The 17,184-nt window shown below is 38.8% G+C and overlaps 1 protein-coding gene across 7 annotated transcripts in view; it reads right to left on the bottom strand.

The window, feature by feature from the left end:
- The window catches only part of LTBP1 (latent transforming growth factor beta binding protein 1), a 456,133-nt gene that overhangs the window by 208,070 nt on the left and 230,879 nt on the right, over window positions 1–17,184 (bottom strand). For all 7 annotated transcript variants that reach the window (XM_018055104.1, XM_018055103.1, XM_018055102.1 and 4 more), the window contains 2 exons: window positions 11,337–11,561; window positions 9,675–9,943 (listed from right to left, as the gene is read on the bottom strand). In XM_018055104.1, the coding sequence (XP_017910593.1) occupies window positions 9,675–9,943; window positions 11,337–11,561 (494 nt within the window). The remainder of the gene's footprint in view (window positions 1–9,674; window positions 9,944–11,336; window positions 11,562–17,184) is intronic.

Here is a 17,184-nt window from a genome sequence, read left to right as displayed (position 1 = left end):
AAAATAGGTATATTATTTCAGTGAGCCCTAGAGATATAAAATATGGAAATCTGATATTCCATGTCATGATAAAGGCATTTTCACTGCCAATAAAATGAAAAACACCTGAGTGGACTGAAGAAGCATAAACATGCTTGTCTATTAAACAGGTCAGGGTGAGTGAACATTCAAAACTGACAGCCTTTTTGGTGCCGAGAAGGCATTGGCCGGGGTAGAGACAGGACGTTAGGCAGTAAGAAAGGTAACGTCTGGGTCATCACCCATTCTCTGAATCACTCTACTTCAGTTCCAAGAATCTATGTTTTGATTATCCTAATGTCAGTCCTACATTCTCAATCCAAGTAAAACCAGCAGTTCCTCCTACCGCTGGCAGAAACCCAGTGACATGGAGACATGTTCTCTTTCACATGTAATGTGTGTTTCCCCTTTGGATTGTATCCCTGGCTCTATTGATCTTTTTGACTCCAAGCAGAGGGCCCCTGCCTGAAGTCCATCTGGCAGAGATGGCTAGAGCAAGAGCAGGTGACCCTGCAAAGTCCAGGACCTCTCAAGCAAGGTGTCATGTGTATGACACCTTTGGTGACACTCAGCTGTTGACACAGGTAAGGTTTGGCAAAGATGAGCATTTCAGAGCCACTGGGGACAACCAAACTCTCTACCAGTCAGCTAAGCATTGCTTAGATTATGCCAAAAGGCTATTTGAGTCGGACACTGAAGCAAATCTCAGATGGCATAGGAAGTGTCTGGTGGCTATGCTTTATTCCATCTGAAGGAGGCCAAACTGCAGTAAATGCAATCAACACACCCTCCTGGGGCTCTCTGCTTCCGGAGAAGGCAGAGATATTTGGTAACTCTGGCCCTACCTTCCCTCATCATTGCCCAGCAGCACCTCTGCAAGAAGGTCAAGTTCACCCAGGAGACCCCTAACCGCAAAAGCACGTTGCCTAGGGAAGTGGGGAAGAGCACCACATACACGCCTGCCCCTACTGTTGACCCAGCCTGGCTAACTCAGTCCACCTCACCACATAAGGGATAACACAGAAGCGAGAGGCCGAGAGTCTTCAGTAAGATGCTTTATATTCATAGTTGTTCCTTCTTGAAACTTCTCATCTATTTATGTAAGTTATGGACTCAATTATGGAATTAACCAGTGTGAAAGCATTACAACCATTCTGGCATTATCCTCCCATCAGGAGAAAATTAGTATTTCATCCTCACTTCAGGCCTCACCCCAGTAATGCTCATCATTAGTGCAGAGGAGAGTCTGAAGAAATCAAAGAAGAGGTTTCTAAGCAGAATTTCATGTCCTAGATCCCTTAATTGGCACTAAATTCCTTTCTTATCAATGATGAGAAGTCTGAAGCCCATCACTACATCTACTGGGCTGGCCAAAAATTTCTTCGAGTTTTTTCCATAACATCTTATATGTGCTGTGCTAAGTTGCTTCAGTCATGTCTGACTCTTTGTGACCCTATAGCCTGTATCCCACTGGGCTCCTCTGTCCATGGGATTCTGCAGGCAAAAATACTGGAGTGGGTTGCTATGCCTTCCTCCAGGGGATCTTCCCAACCCAGGGATTGAACCCATGTCTTTTTTTTTTTTTTACTTTATTTTACTTTACAATACTGTATTGGTTTTGCCATACATTGACATGAATCCACCACGGGTGTACATGTGTTCCCAAACATGAACCCCCCTCCCACCTCCCTCCCCAACCCATGTCTTTTATATCTCTTGCATTGACAGGCAGGTTCTTTACCACTCATGCCACCTAAGAGGCTTATGGAAAAACCCAAACAAGCTTTTTGGCCAACCCAATACATCTTTAATTACCCATCTCTGCTTTTTCTGCTGTGTAGAGTCAACAGACAGCTCTATTTTTTCATTGGCTTTTATGTGGTAGAAACCAGGAAATATTTTTCTTCAAAGTCCTGAGACTTTAAAAAAGTACTTTCAGCCATGAAGTTAATATACTTCAGTGAGCTCACATCATGCTAGTTTCACTATGATGCTTTTCTTTTTTTAAAAAAAAGAGCTTTCTCTTCTAACAAAAGGAAGTGAATCTCTTTGGTCCTTCAGAAGTGTGTGTGTGTCCCAGTGTTGTGGTTTCGAGCATGAGGATGTTATTGAATTTATCTGCCAAAAAGACCAATCTTCAGTTAAAGAATCTCTTTCTCCAAAGGCCCATTATTTCTATTTTCCTGTCCAACTTCTAGAACCTCTAAGGGGATCACAAACTGTTTAATTTTTGCCCAAAGGCTTATTATTTATATGACCAGTAATTAAAGGAAAGAAAGATTTTTTTCAGTGATACCAGGATTTCACATCAAGAAGTGGTCCTTTTCTTCCCAATAAACATAAAAGCTTATTTTCTTCTATAGAATATGTATTAGAGAATTTAGAGTGTTTCTTATGGTTTTTAAAATTAAACTTTCCTTACTTTTTTTAATTGAAGTACAGTTGCTATACAATATTATGTAAGTTACAAGTATATCATATAGTGATTCACGATTTTTCAAGTTTATGCTCCGTTTATAATTATTGTAAAATATTGGCTACATTCACCATGCTGTACAACATATCCTTATAACTTATTTTATACCTTATAGTTTGTACATCTTGTACCTATGAAGCTTTTTTCCCCAAAAAATGGGGATTTTATGGTTGCCAACTATGAAAGTGAGTTTGAGCATTATTTGATATTCTGTGCTAGAGTGCTGTACTAAAAATATCCTCTCTCTTCTGTTTACATCTACTTCAGGTTTTCTAGTATTCCTGTTCTCATTAACGCAAGCATTCATATGTGCAATGTGCTGCTCTTTTGGCACTTGCAATAGGAAAGTCTTGAGGCACTTGAATTTTTGTCTCATCTTGTACAACTGTCTAATTAAGGGGCATGTTCCCACAATGAACAAAAAACACATGGTTTCACAAAGCGGCAGTGGCACACCCAACATGGAAGCTGGACTCCCAACCCTCCATCTCTCACAAGGTCTTGTCATACCATCTGGCATCATTAGGTTGCTGTAAATGTTTATTTCCAGTAATTGGGCAATACATAAAACGTGTTTGAAACAACCAAAGACTCTGGATGCCAAATAAGTCTCCAACTTGGGTCTCTGTTAAGAAAATCCATTTAGACTAAAGGACACCCTTGAACAATGGAAAAAGTGTGCCCATTCAATGACCTTGTGGTGCAAAAATAGATTTGAGGGGTATTTTATGAAATCTGGCTTCTCCAGTATTCTTGCCTGGAGAATCTCCATGAACAGAAGAGCCTAGCAGGCTACAGTCCATGGGGTCACAAAGAGTCGGACATGACTGAGTGAGTAAGCACACATTAGAGATGAAAACTTGATGGAAATGTTGAAATAACTATCACCACTAGAAATGTAATTCTAATTTGATCTATACATTGAGCAAAATGTTAGAAATATTTTCAAATATTTATGGAGTACCAGTGCTTACTGTAGGTAACACAGACACCTATCTTTGCCAAAATTATGACTTTTCAACTATTTCAAACTTGATTTAATTTTTTATTGGAGTATAACTGATTTTCAATATTGTGTCAGTTTCTGCTGTACAGAAAAGGGAATCACCCATACATATACATACATCCACTCTCTTCCAGACTCCATTCCCATATAGGTTCATTATAGAACACTGAATAAAGCTCCCTGCGCAATACAGTAGGTTATCATTAGTTATCTTTTATTTCTTGTAGTATAGTTCAAACTTGATTTACATTCAAGAAACCAATTCCTCTTGGCCATCCTGTGCTTAGTTGCTCAGTGGTATCCGACTCTTCGCAACCCCACTAACTGCAGCCTGCCAGGCCCCTCTGTCCATGGGGATTCTCCAGGCAAGAATACTGGAGTGGGTTTCCATGCCCTTCTTCAGGGGATCTTCCCAACCCAGGGATCAAACCCAGGTCTCCCACACTGCAGGCAGATTTTTACTGTCTGAGCCACCAGGGAAGCCCAAGAATACTGGAATGGGTAGCCTATCCCTTCCCCCGGGGATCTTCCCAACCCAAGAATTGAACAGGGTTTCTTGCATTGCAGGTGGATTCTTTACCGGCTGAGCTACTGGGGAAGCCCTGATCACCCTATATATTCTATTAATTTCTGTTCTCTTAATACTTTAAGGTGAATTTAGTGATTCCTGTACTCAGCCTGATTCACACAGAAATCAACAGTCTATATAATCTTTAAGAATAAATTATTTTTTAGGACTCTGAAAGAAGAAACATCACAATAGAAAGGTATTTTCCCCTTTATCTTGATACTTTCCATCAAGGTAAAAAACATTTTAGATACTTCTAATCACATTATTCCTATCCTTTCCACTTTATGATATTAAGACAAGTCTAAAAAAATCTGTATTATTTATCTATCATCACTAGATCTATTCGTTAACCACTGAATTTTCTCCATTAATCCTCTCTCTCTTCATCTCTTGTGGTACTTATATAAAATGGAGTATTACTCAGCCATTAAAAAGAATGCATTTGAATCAGTTCTAATGAGGTAGATGAAACTGGAGCCGATTATACAGAGTGAAGTACAGTACACTAATGCATATATATGGGATTTAGAAAGATGGTAACAATAACCCTGCATGCGAGACAGCAAAAGAGACACAGATGTATAGAACAGTCTTTTGGACTCTGTGGGAGAGGAAGAGGGTGGGATGATTTGGGAGAATGGCATTGAAACGTGTATAAGAAACAAATTACCAGTCCAGGTTCGATGCAGGATACAGGATATTGGGGCTGGTGCACTGGGATGACCCAGAGGGATGGTATGGGGAGGGAGGTGGGAGAGGGGTTCAGGATGGGGAACACGTGTACACCCGTGGTGGATTCATACAGTACAATACAATATTATATTATACAATATTATAAAGTAACCTCCAATTAAAATAAATAAATTTATATTTTAAAAAACTTTTTTTATTAAAAATAAACAAGTAAATAAAAATAAAACAGCATTGGATTCCCTGACTGGTATTCAAGAATACCTGATTCTTGACATCAATCAAAGACGGAACTGGTTAAAACAAAGATGTAGCTACTCATCTTTACCTCATAGTCCTCCCCTGCAAGGGTCAATTAATCAATCAGACAGCACATTTATCTGATTTCTGAAGCCAGGAAGTTCAGAACAGTCCAGCTCATCACCATGTTTTTCTTTACAACAGCCCATAATCAAATCCTGATGCTGGATCCTTCACAAAAGCCTCTGCATTCAACTCTTCATTTTCAAGTTGACTTCTTAGATTAGACCCTGATCATTTCACAACTGGACCAAGGCCAACTTCTCCTCCCTGGCTTCCTCATGTCTACCATGTCCATATCCACTTCCATCTCACTCAAAAGTTGTAACTTTTAAAATTTTCTAGATATTCATTAAATGTACCAAACATAGGGCTTTTAAATTCATCTTAAAATTATATTATTCTATCTATAAGTCAAGAAAATGTTCACATTTTCTTTCTCTTTCTTATAAGGAATTTTCAAATATGCTGAGATAATTCAAAGAATAAAAACAGTAATCACTTGTATTTCTACCTTTGAGTCAATAGCTGTTACAATTTTGCTATATTTGTGTATAAAAGGCATTTGAAAGTAAATTACAGATATTATGGCATTCCTCACTCTAGAATAAGGACACTGCCCTACATACCTCTAATACCATTATCACAGCTAAGAAAAGAATAGTTCCAAAATACCATCTAATATCCAGTCCATATTTAAACATCTTCAATTGTTCTTTAAATGTCTTTCAGAGCTGGGTGTTGATTTTTTTTTTTTAAACCAAGATATGATTAAGGTTTATACATTAGATGTGCTGTTATCTCTCTAGTCTCTTTCTGGGGAAGTCAGTGTGTGTGTGTGTATGTGTGTGTCTTTCTGGGGAAATGTTTGTGTGTGCTTTTAATGATATGAATGTTTTAAAGAAACCAAGCAACAATTTATCAGTCTTCCTGATGTGATAGCTTTGGCTTGTTTCTTCACCTTCAGTATTCCCTATGAAGGTGGGAGGGTGGGTGGCTGTGTGTGTGTGTGTGTTTAATGATATGAATGTTTCAAAGTGTGTGAGTGTGTTTAACGATATGAATGTGTGTGTGTGTTTAATGATATGAATGTTTCAAAGAAACCAAGCAACAATTTATCAGTCTTTCTGATGTGATAGTTTCATCTTGTTTTTTCACCTTCAGTATTCCCTATAAGCTGGAGGTTAGGTGTAAAGGCTCAACTAGATTCTGCTATATATTTCTGGCAAGAATCCTTTTAAGGTGTTGCTGTACATTTCATACTGTAGCCCATTAGGAGGCACATAATGTCACTTGTCCTGCTTTTAATGATTCTGAATTTGATCACTTGATCAAAGGGGCATCATGCTAGTTTTAATTTGACACCAAGTCATTTATTTTGCCTTACACCTAAGGTTTAAAAGACTTCATATCTGTGCCAACATCTGCCAGGAACTCTACTCTGGTTTACTTCTCTGGTCTCTTCTGATGCTTCTTCCTTATCTGTTTCTTACAGTGTTCTCTCTCCTCTATTTAATTTCTCCCCTCTTCTCTGTGAGCTGAGTTTCCTAACCAATCATCCATTTTCCTCCACCATCCAAGCAGGCCCCGAAATTCTATTCTGTGAAAGTCCCATGCATTCGAATACACTGATCACAGTTCATGTTGTATTTTCCACCTCAAGTTTACTGCTTCATTTTTAGAATGTGCTACAGAAACAAGAGTATTTGTACCAAATTTTGCATATGAAATCTAATGGCAATACATAAACAAAGGTGCTTACTGATTATGACATTAAGTTCTCAGTAGGTGTAACCTACAGTGAATAAGAATCTTGCTACTGAGCAAAACATCAGTATTTATTTAAAATAAATAATAAATAAAATTTTAAGTACTCGTTAGGGTTTTCTGCCATTCATTTAAAATCCACTTATACCTCCCTCTATAGCTGTATTTGCAAAACAGCCATAGCAAGAAAGCACAAATATTTCCAAACACCTTTGTAGGATACATCTTATATACTATTGACTATTTTGTCAGTAATTTTTTAATGCCTGGATCATCCTAATTGCACAAACTGGACAATCATAGGCATTCAGCATGTCTCACCAATAGGAAAAAATTGTGTTCTGAGAATATTTTGAAGCTGTGTATTACTGACTACACATGCAAAATGAATTAAGCATTGAGATCCCTGTTGGGATCATTTAGATCAGAAGTCAGGGAAATATCCAGATAAGGCAAAAATGTATTCCAATGAGTCTGAATTATTTGGATAATTCCACCAACTAATCAATTCATGTGAATTGTATAATCCACCTTAAGCCTAAAAGTAAATAATTTGTTTATATTCTTTCCAGTGAGCAAGTGTCTGCCTACAATTACATGTACAAGAATAATGAAGTCTGTTGACATCTCATTTTCTTGCTTTTTACCATCTGTGTTCCAATTTGGACACTAAGGAGAAAGATACTGGGCACAGAATTTTATTTTTATTTTTTAAATTTTATTTTTTTTACTTTACAATACTGTATTGGTTTTGCCATACATTGACATGAATCCACCACAGGTGTACATGAGTTCCCAACCCTGAAGCCACCTCCCATCAGCCTCCACCTCTCTGGGTCATCCCAGTGTACCAGCCCCAAGCATCCTGTATCCTGTATCAAACCTAGACTAGCGATTCATTTCTCACATGACAGTATACATGTTTCAATGCCATTCTCCCAAATCATCCCACCCTCTCCCTCTCCCACAGAGTCAGAATTTTAAAAGGACCTGCTTTTTCCTGTGATCAACCTAAGCTGAAATGACTAAACAATGCAAGTGACACCAAATTCATCCTCCTCCTCCAAAGCTTTTCTGGGGCAAATTGTGCAGTGCATGAGTCTTACTTCAGCCCCACTGCCCCTGTAAAAACTTGCCTTTAACACAGTAATCCAGTCTTTACTTCTAAGCTAAATGTAACTTGATGATATTCCTTCTGCAAAAGGCATGTTTAAACTTGGTCTTCAACTGAGGAAGAAAAAGCTCCCCTTTCAGTAGGCATTTCAGGCTCTACAGGCAGACCAACGTTAAGTGGGAGATTAAACCTCTGCCTTAGTGAAGTTACATGACAAAAGCAATCATCTGCTCTATTTTTATGCTTGACTCTCTCAATAGGTAAGCATTTTCTAAGCTAGTATTTTTATAGTTCTGTAACATTTGCAGAGCATGTCATTTCGCCTAGTCTAATCTTGACCAAGCTCCATACTCTTGTCTCCACTTTACAAATAAGGAAGCTGGTTCCTTGCCACCAAGTGCTGAGCCCATGGCTCTAACCAATGTTTTATAACTCTACATGGCTCTTCTTTCCATTCTGGTCTACAAACCAATTTTGCTTCTTCCTCTAGGAGAAAAGGGTTTCCCTAGTGGCTCAGTGGTAAAGAAACCCTGCCAATGCAGGAGACACAGGTTCAATCCCTGGGTCAGGAAGATCCCTTGGAGAAGAAAATGACAGCCTACCTCAATATTCTTGCCTGAGAAATCCCATGGACAGAGGAGCTTAGGAGGCTACAGTCCACGGGGTCGCAAAAGAGTCGGACACAACAGCAACCAAAGAACTAGAAGAAAGGAGATGACCTAACCATAGACTTGCCCAGCACCTAAAAGTGTTCTCCAGGTTCAAAAGCAAGAATGATTGATTTTACTATCAACATATATCACACACACAGACACACATAATTTTTTGAATGTTCAGGTAACAGTAGATAAACAGATCTTCTCACAAGGGGTTAAAACCATAATCAAGTGACGGGAGAAGAACTACAGAACAAAGCTATGTCATTGTCACATAATTCCAAAGCAGGAAGCACCAAGTAACTGTGGTCGAGGAACCAGTAATTTTCTGTTGCTTTTACTATGCACATTCAATGATGAGTTTTAAAGAAAATTCAACTTCTCTCTCACTTAATGATATATAGACCTACAGTTACACATAAATACAACATTTAAAATACACTTCAAATAACTTATACACTGCTATTCTAGTTATATAGTTTTATAAGAAAATAAAAGATGACAAATTATTATTGTCTGATGGATCCAAAACTTGACTATATCCACTAACCAGCAACCTATTGCAAAAAGGCATGAAATTTTTCAAACATCTCTGTAGAATATATCTCATGTACCGTATCTCATGCTTGACACATGCTTTAAATATAGATCACTGTAACTGAAAAACTACCAACAAGCAATCATGGACATCTTGCAGCATTTCTGGAAGTTCAATACATACTATTATCTTATGGATACCTCCAAACATCTTACAATGCTTATAGTATCTTATATATCAAAGGTTGGCAACTCTTTCTGTACAGGTCTTTGCAGAGCATATTTTAGGCATTTCAGATCATATGACCTCACTGAAAGTATATAATCCTTCTGTCAGTAGGATTATATGTCTATGAAAGCAGACATAGACAGTATGTAAATGATGGATCAGGCCGTATCCAATAAATCTTTATTTATAGTAACAGGCCCACAGGTTGCCAATTCCTTCTACAAAAACCTCATTTCATCAAGGCTGTCTTTCCTATTAAAAGAGACTATCTAGAACACATCACTAAAATGGGCTGGGCAGTGCTGCTCACCTGTGACCCAATGGTTTCCTGGAAGCACCGGCCCAGCTGGGTCTTAGCAGCCACCGGATACACGTGAGGAATGACTTGCTGGTATGAGGAATGGACCGTCTGGGTCTTCTGGACAGGAAGGCCTTGGTAAGGGACTTGGGACTGGCCTGGTTGAGCTTCTTTAACCTTCTGACCTGTTGGGCCATCAACTCTTGAAACCTGATGTATCTGGACCGAGGCCTCAGGAGGGTGCTTCACATGGATATTGACTATGTTAGGAGGAAATTTCACTAAAACAGATCGGGAGGAAAACTTATCAGCTGTAAATAATTAACATGCACGTCACGATGAAAGTAAATTTTCATGCTCATCAGCATGAAACTAAATTCTATACACGCAAATATACTTAAGTACATATATATTATGCTGTTGTTTTGTTGTTTAAGTCATGCCAAACTCTTTTGTGACCCCATGGACTGTAGCCCACCAGGTCCTCTGTCCATGGGATTTCCCAGGCAAGAATACTGGAGTGGGTAGCCATTCCCTTCTCCAGGGGATCTTCCCATCCCAGGAATCAAACCCATGTCTCCTGTATTGCAGGCAGATTCTCTTTACCGCTAAGCCACCAGGAAAGCCCACATATATATTATACATAGGATAAATAAAAGATTTATAGTAAGGATCTAGTTTTGCTGCACAGCCATTAAAACTCTTGAGAGTAAAAGGGGACACTCAAGAATTAAATCTGAATTTATATCCTTTAAAGAATAAAACTACTTTTACAAAGCAAAATTTAAACCTCTCAGAATAATGGATTCATGAAACATTTTTTTCAGAAGAGCCAAAAAACTATGAAATTTGTGCTACTTGTGGTCATACATTTTATCAAACAGAAGTAATTAAGACTCAAAAGTTAGATTATTTTCTAATTTCTCACAAAGTTTCCATCAGAGAGATTGTAGGATTTATAACACAATTTCAAAAAACATAGTTCTCTTACCCTTAACCTGGTGTGTACATACTTTTGTGCTTCTTTTCACACACACAAAATATTTAAGTGTGACATTTTATATCAGTATTTTCTTTCTCTGCAGGTTTCACACAGAATTTTATCTTCTGATGCTAAGATTCAGGTTTTAAAGAATAAGAGCCAGTAACACTTCTCTGACCCCTTTTTAAAAAATTGTGCATGTGTGAGAGGTGCCAGGTTGAAAAGAATGAATTAGTCATAGAATTTGAGCTCCAAGTGACCTAGTTTATCTTCCTCTACAGATGACTAAACTGAAGCCCAGGCAAGTTACAGATTGTCTAGAACTAAAACCAAGCGCTGTTTGACTACAAAATAGATTTGGTATTCAACAGCAGGTACCGTGTGATCTACTAGATGATTAATGATCATGAGAGTCAGAACACCATCTTGTTCATCTTTCCCTTGCCCAGGTCCTGCCAGAAGAGCACCATGTACGTTTATCAGCTCTTGGTCCTGTGTCACCCAAGAAAGATGGGCTCCATTTTCTCATTTCCTAGGTACCATTCTCTGTAGCCGAGAAAGCGCTGTCACCATATAACTGGGCCCATATTCTGTTCCAGTGCCAACCCCGCAGGCATTTGGCTTCTGTATATATAGGTTTGGCGTGTTAACAGAGTTCTGACGAATAGGTAAAATCAAAACAGTCAGCCTACCTTTTACTCCTTGCTGGCTGGTCATGGTCAGAGGCAAAGTATGTGTTGAGTGGACGACATGTGTTCCCAACGCCTTGCCTGACTGCTGGGAATGCTGATATACTTTAGGCAGGCTGGCCCCGTGGACTGGGATCTGACAGAGCTTCCCTGTGAAGTTTGGAGGGCACTGGCATTTGTCCCTCGAACTGCACTGGCCTCCATTCATACATGGAAGATGGCAAATTACTGTAACGGGAAAGAGAAAATGTGAAGAGTTGGTTAGTTTCTCAAAATCTAAGTAACAATCAACCAATGTAACACCCCCAAAGCACAGCCATCATATTACCAATGACTTTAGAAATGGAAAACAGAGGAGAACCTACACTGGGACAAAAATATTTCCTTTTTTTTAAAACTATCTTTTTCTTTCCACCTTAAGTAAGTCATTTAGCTCTCGAATTGCCTGTGGTTGTTCATTCACAATGCTGGAAAGAATTCATGGGGAAAAAAAATACATATATGTAAATATACATATTACTCAGGATATCTCTTACATTCTGTACTTACTTTGTTTTCCTATTACTAGTTTATTTACTGTCTTTCTAGATTATAAACTTTCCTGGGGAAAGGAATGCTTGGTTTAATGAACTTTATATCCTCAGCAACTAAAATAATGTCCAGTTCATAGTGGACATTAAATATTTCTTCCAAGAATAAACAAATGAGAGTGCTAAAAATAATATCTGTTGAGAATCTTCTCTATGTAAGGAACTGAACTAAGTGCTATCCAGAATAAGGGAGGAGAATAGTTTGAATCCTGCTTTACAGGAATTTGATATCCCACTAGGATAACAAGACCACAGTGAAATCTAGACATAGCAGAGAGATTAATAGTTGGGAATTTATTTAGAATACCAAAAGGTAAAAGGATGTATTTGGGTGAAAAATTTTATGAAGAGTTTTAAATTCTGGCTAAATTCAGCTTATGGCCAACCTCTTTACAACTAATGAATTCTTCCCATCAGCCTTTAAACTGATTGTATTTCCAGCAGCTTAAAAAATAAGTCTCTCAACTCCATTCTCTTTCAGGTTCTACTCTGCTTCAATCCTCTCCTCCATGATCAAACTTTCCAAAAGAATTATCTGCTCACTACTAGCTAGCCAGCACCAAGTTGTATTCCCTTCTTTGTGTCTGTTCCCTTTTCCCATACCTCTCCTACACTGAAACTCCTCTTACTCAGGTCACTAATGGTCTCCGCATTGCTAAATCCATTGGTTGGATTTCAGTCTTCCCTTAGCTTCTGTGACATCTCACCCACCTAGTTTGCTCTTTCCTCTTTGTCCACTCTCTCTTGCTATTCTTTGCAGACTCCATTCTTTCCTTATCCTTTAAACACAGATGTGCTTCAAGATTTGATCTTAAAATCTGCTCCACTAACCCTACACATTCTGATTTCATCCTATCATATGATGATGTCACTCAAAACCACATTTCTGAGCCAAAGCTTTCTGCTGCACTCCACACTGTCTACATCCTATAGACCTACTATAGACATCTCAGACTTACAATGTCCCACTTGGAACAGGATTATCTTCCCCCCTAACATCTCCCATTCACTGAGGCATGCTTAACAGAAATCTGAGGGTCCTCTCAAACCACTCAAATATCCAGTTTGCCAGGTCCTGCCTTCTAAACATTCATCAAATATGCCCACATCTTTCTCATCATAGAGATCCTGTTTTCTCTGAAACCTCATTTCCTACAATTCAGCTACTTTGAATTTGATTCCTGAGTGGACAGGGCTCTCTCACCCCTCCTCATGTTTTATCTACCCTGCATCCTTGGCCTGGAACACTCTTTCCATTTGCTTCCCAACACCCTCCCCGCTTGCCCACCTAACTCCTACTCACCTTTTAGACTCTGCTTAAACCTCACTTCCTGGAAGCATTTCCAGTTGCCCCTCATCTAGGTCTGGGCCTCTCCTCTGTGCTTTCATGGGCTCTCATTCACTGTCCATCATGCCCCTTGGCTTACTGCATTATAATCCTCTGACTTCGTTTCTGTATGTCCCATTCAACTAGAGCTCTGTGAGGTCAGGGACTTCAATGCTTTACCCCTAAGATGTAGCTCAGCTTTTAGAAAAAAATGCTGCAGCTCAAAAAAATTTACTAGATGAAAGAATGAACAGATTTATGGCTACTACTTTGTCAAATACCATTCTAGGTACTATAGAAGAAAGTAAAAGCTAACTGGAGCTGTTAGGTAATACATGATAACTAAAAATATGCATCAACAAATAAGTAACACTGGAAAATATAAAATGCAAATTCTATAGAACTTCAGAGAAAAGTCATTTCTGGGAAGTCAAAATAGACTTTTCAGAAGAGCTCACTTGAAATAAGTCTTTGAAGCTGGGGATTCAGAAAAACAGAAAGGACTGCATCCCAGGAGGATGGTATGTGAAAAGGCCAGAGGCAGGCAAATCTGGAAGATAATGAGAAAGCCTGTGTTGTTGAAATCCCAGATTCCTTGGGGAGAGGGGTCAGGTGATAAACTAGGAGATATAGACTTAACTCAGAGAATGGCTAAAGGTCTGATAAAGAGTTTGGCTTTTATTCTGTAATTAATAAATCATTTTGGAGACTTCAAGGAGAGAATTTTCCAGGAAGATTACTCTTGTGATGGCATGTGGCATTAGCTGGAAAGGAGAGTGACCAAGTAGAGAAGTCAGGTAAGAGAATATTAAAATAACTGAAAGACAACTTGAAAAACCCATGGATTAGGATCATGGCAAAAAGAACTGATAGAAACATGAAGTAATATGATATTGTGATAGACAGGCAATCAGTAAAACGAACGTGGAGATGGGACACAGGAAGTAAACAGAAGGTGAAGGAAGAGTTAAGACACTGAAGGAGAAAGAAAAGAACTGGAAAAAAATGACCAAGGTGACTGCCAAGAACTATGTCCAGGGTCTGACTATGGGGCAGATAAAGTCAAAACTGCTCATGCAAGATAGGGTCTGGAATATGCTTCCTCGAGTGTCTAATCTACACTGAGGTGCTGAGTAAGAAGAGTCAAAGCTGACTCTGAGGTTGAGTCAAAGACTTCATAATTCCCAGTTCAATTCTAAACTGAACTTCTACTAAACAACAGCTTGTTGCTGGATGAGTTTAATGTGCATGCCTAGCCAAGATTTTCAGCCAGTTCAGTTAGTCGCTCAGTTGTATTCAACTCTTCACAACATCATGGACTGCAGCACACCAGGCTTCCCTGTCCTTCCCTGTCCACTGGAGCCTACACAAACCCATGTCCATCACGTTGGTGATGTCATCCAACCATCTCATCCTCTGTTGCCCCCTTCTCCTCCTGCCTTCAATCTTTCCCAGCATCAAGGTCTTTTCCAATTAGTCAGTTCTTCGCATGAGGTGGCCAAAGTACTGGAGTTTCAGCTTCAGCATCAGTCCTCCCAATGAATATTCAGGACTGATTTCCTTTAGAATTGCGTGGTTTGATCTCCTTGCAGTCCAAGGGACTCTCAAGGGTCTTCTCCAACACCACAGTTCAAAAGCATCAATTTTTTGGCACTCAGCTTTCTTTATAATCCAACTCTCTCCTCCATACGTGACTATTGGAAAAACCATAGCTTTGAATAGCAGACCTTTGTTGGTAATGTCTCTGCTTTTTAATATGCTGTCTAGGTTAGTCATAGCTTTTCTTCCAAGGAGCAAGCATCTCAAACAATTTATCACTGGAATAGAAGCACACTTTATTTTGTATGGTCGATCCCTGGGTCAGGAAGATCCCCTGGAGGAGAGCATGGCAACCCATCCCAATATTCTCACCTGGAGAATCGCATGGACAGAGAAGCCTGGCAGACTACTGTCCATGGGGTCACAAACAGTGGGACATGACTGAAGTGACTTAGCACAATATGCATGAATTTCAGTTAATACAGTTCAATTAAATAATACCAATCTCCCAAAAACATGGTCTGAACTTCATTTGCCACAATATTAACTAGGTAACTTCACTGCTCTCTCCTTGGTCCACAGATCACTACATAAATAACAGATGTGTATCACGGCCAATAACCAATCATATCACTCCCTTCAGAGTCTGTTGGCAACTGATCCCGGCATATCTGTTATTCAGTTCATATATCCCCTCTCTCTTGAACCTCCCTCATACACAGACAGCAAAGCAGGTAGTTGAGTTGCCTCATCACTTCACAAGGACAAACTCACATGACATTTTACAGAAGGGTATATTCAAAATGGCCAAAAAAAAAAAAAAAAAAAAGGCACAGCAAAGAAACAGAAAACGGTAACACTGGAAATGAAACTGGAAAGTGGCTGTGATGTAGGATAAAGATGGTCCCAAAGAAATGACATTAAAGGAACTCAGATATTCCACAACTTCGAAAGCACAAAGGTGAGTTGTTGAAACCTGATTCAAACTTAGAAAGGTTCACTAACAGGTTCACTAAGGCAAAGAAAAGATACTCACTCCACATCATACAGTATATGAGAAGAAAGTGAAAATACTCAGGAGACTCTTAAGTTCTACTCAAAGAAATAAAACACTTTAATTCTCAGTGTTTCTAACACTTTAAATCATAGGGCACTTCATAAATATTGCCTCTACTATTTTTTCCCCTTTCCCTATACATACATCACCTACAGTAAAAGAATTTTAATGTTTTGACCAAAAAAAAAAAATTTAAGGCGATGGAACTAATAATTTCCCCATTGATTATTAAGATTGTTTTGCACACTTACAGCTTCCTTGGTCATTTTTATGGTGCTGGTGCAAAGAGGTCTACCTATCACCTTTACTAAAATACCATCTTTATATTTTCTTAACAAAGCTGATGTTTATTTCTAGTATCAATAGTAGATTTTGAAATCTAAAATTTAATTAGCTTTGTTTAAATCTGTTTTTAAACCTTGGAGCTAGCTTCCACACAAACATTTCAAAAACAGTACCAGTCTAAGTGGATACAGCAATAATCCCAAAATAGAACTCCAGCAACCCTGTGTCTCTCTGGTCATAAAGGAAACCACTTCTGCTGACTTATTTCAACCAGTAACTGGCCACTGTTTATAACCATTTATGAATGAGAAATAAAATACGTATTCTCCTGTTCCAGCATTTTCACAAAAATCTAAATTACAATCTAAAATTCTTTGCCTCAATTCACTCACTGTGCACTGAGTCCTTTGTAGCAGGTTGATCTTTTTAAAGCTAAATAGTCTTTTATGTCAAAGAAAACAAATTTAAAATCACCCTACAAAAGTTAAGGATTTGACTATGAATAGTTTCTTTCTGTTTCAAAAGTTCATGCCACTCTCAAAACATTGCCTGGTGATATATAGTCTGGGGTGCCACTGTTCTATTAAACTTTCTCAACACATGAAGAGGAAAAAGAGTAAGTTATCTTTAAGGCTGCCTTGAGAAGCCTGTGGTATGCTAGTTGTAAGTCTAGCTATGGCACATATATTTTAGAACACATAACTGGAAGGTGTAATATAGAATGCTGGCTGAGAAATTTCATAACCTTGCGAGCTCGACATCTTGTTGGCCATCACCATAATTCACTTCATTGCATCATACCTGGGACCTACCACAAATAACAAGAGGTATGTGTGCCTTTAGCCTGTTATTCCAAAGAGTGTAATTTCATGACAACCACTCCAAGCATCTCATGGTACGACTATAAAAGGTCGCAATGAGCAAAAGGATCCAGGCTGGAAGAAAAACTGAGGATTTAAATATGCCCAGGGTTTCGGTACATTCCACCATTCACGGTGGTCTATAAAACAACTAGCAGGCCTCAACAAATGAGGCTCAGAGGATAATATTCCC

This window comes from Capra hircus, chromosome 11 (genome assembly GCF_001704415.2).
Source record: "Capra hircus breed San Clemente chromosome 11, ASM170441v1, whole genome shotgun sequence".
In the NCBI taxonomy this organism is placed as follows: domain Eukaryota; kingdom Metazoa; phylum Chordata; class Mammalia; order Artiodactyla; family Bovidae; genus Capra; species Capra hircus.
The sequence above is the reverse complement of the archived record's forward strand: the minus strand, read 5'-3'. Positions and strand labels throughout refer to the sequence as shown.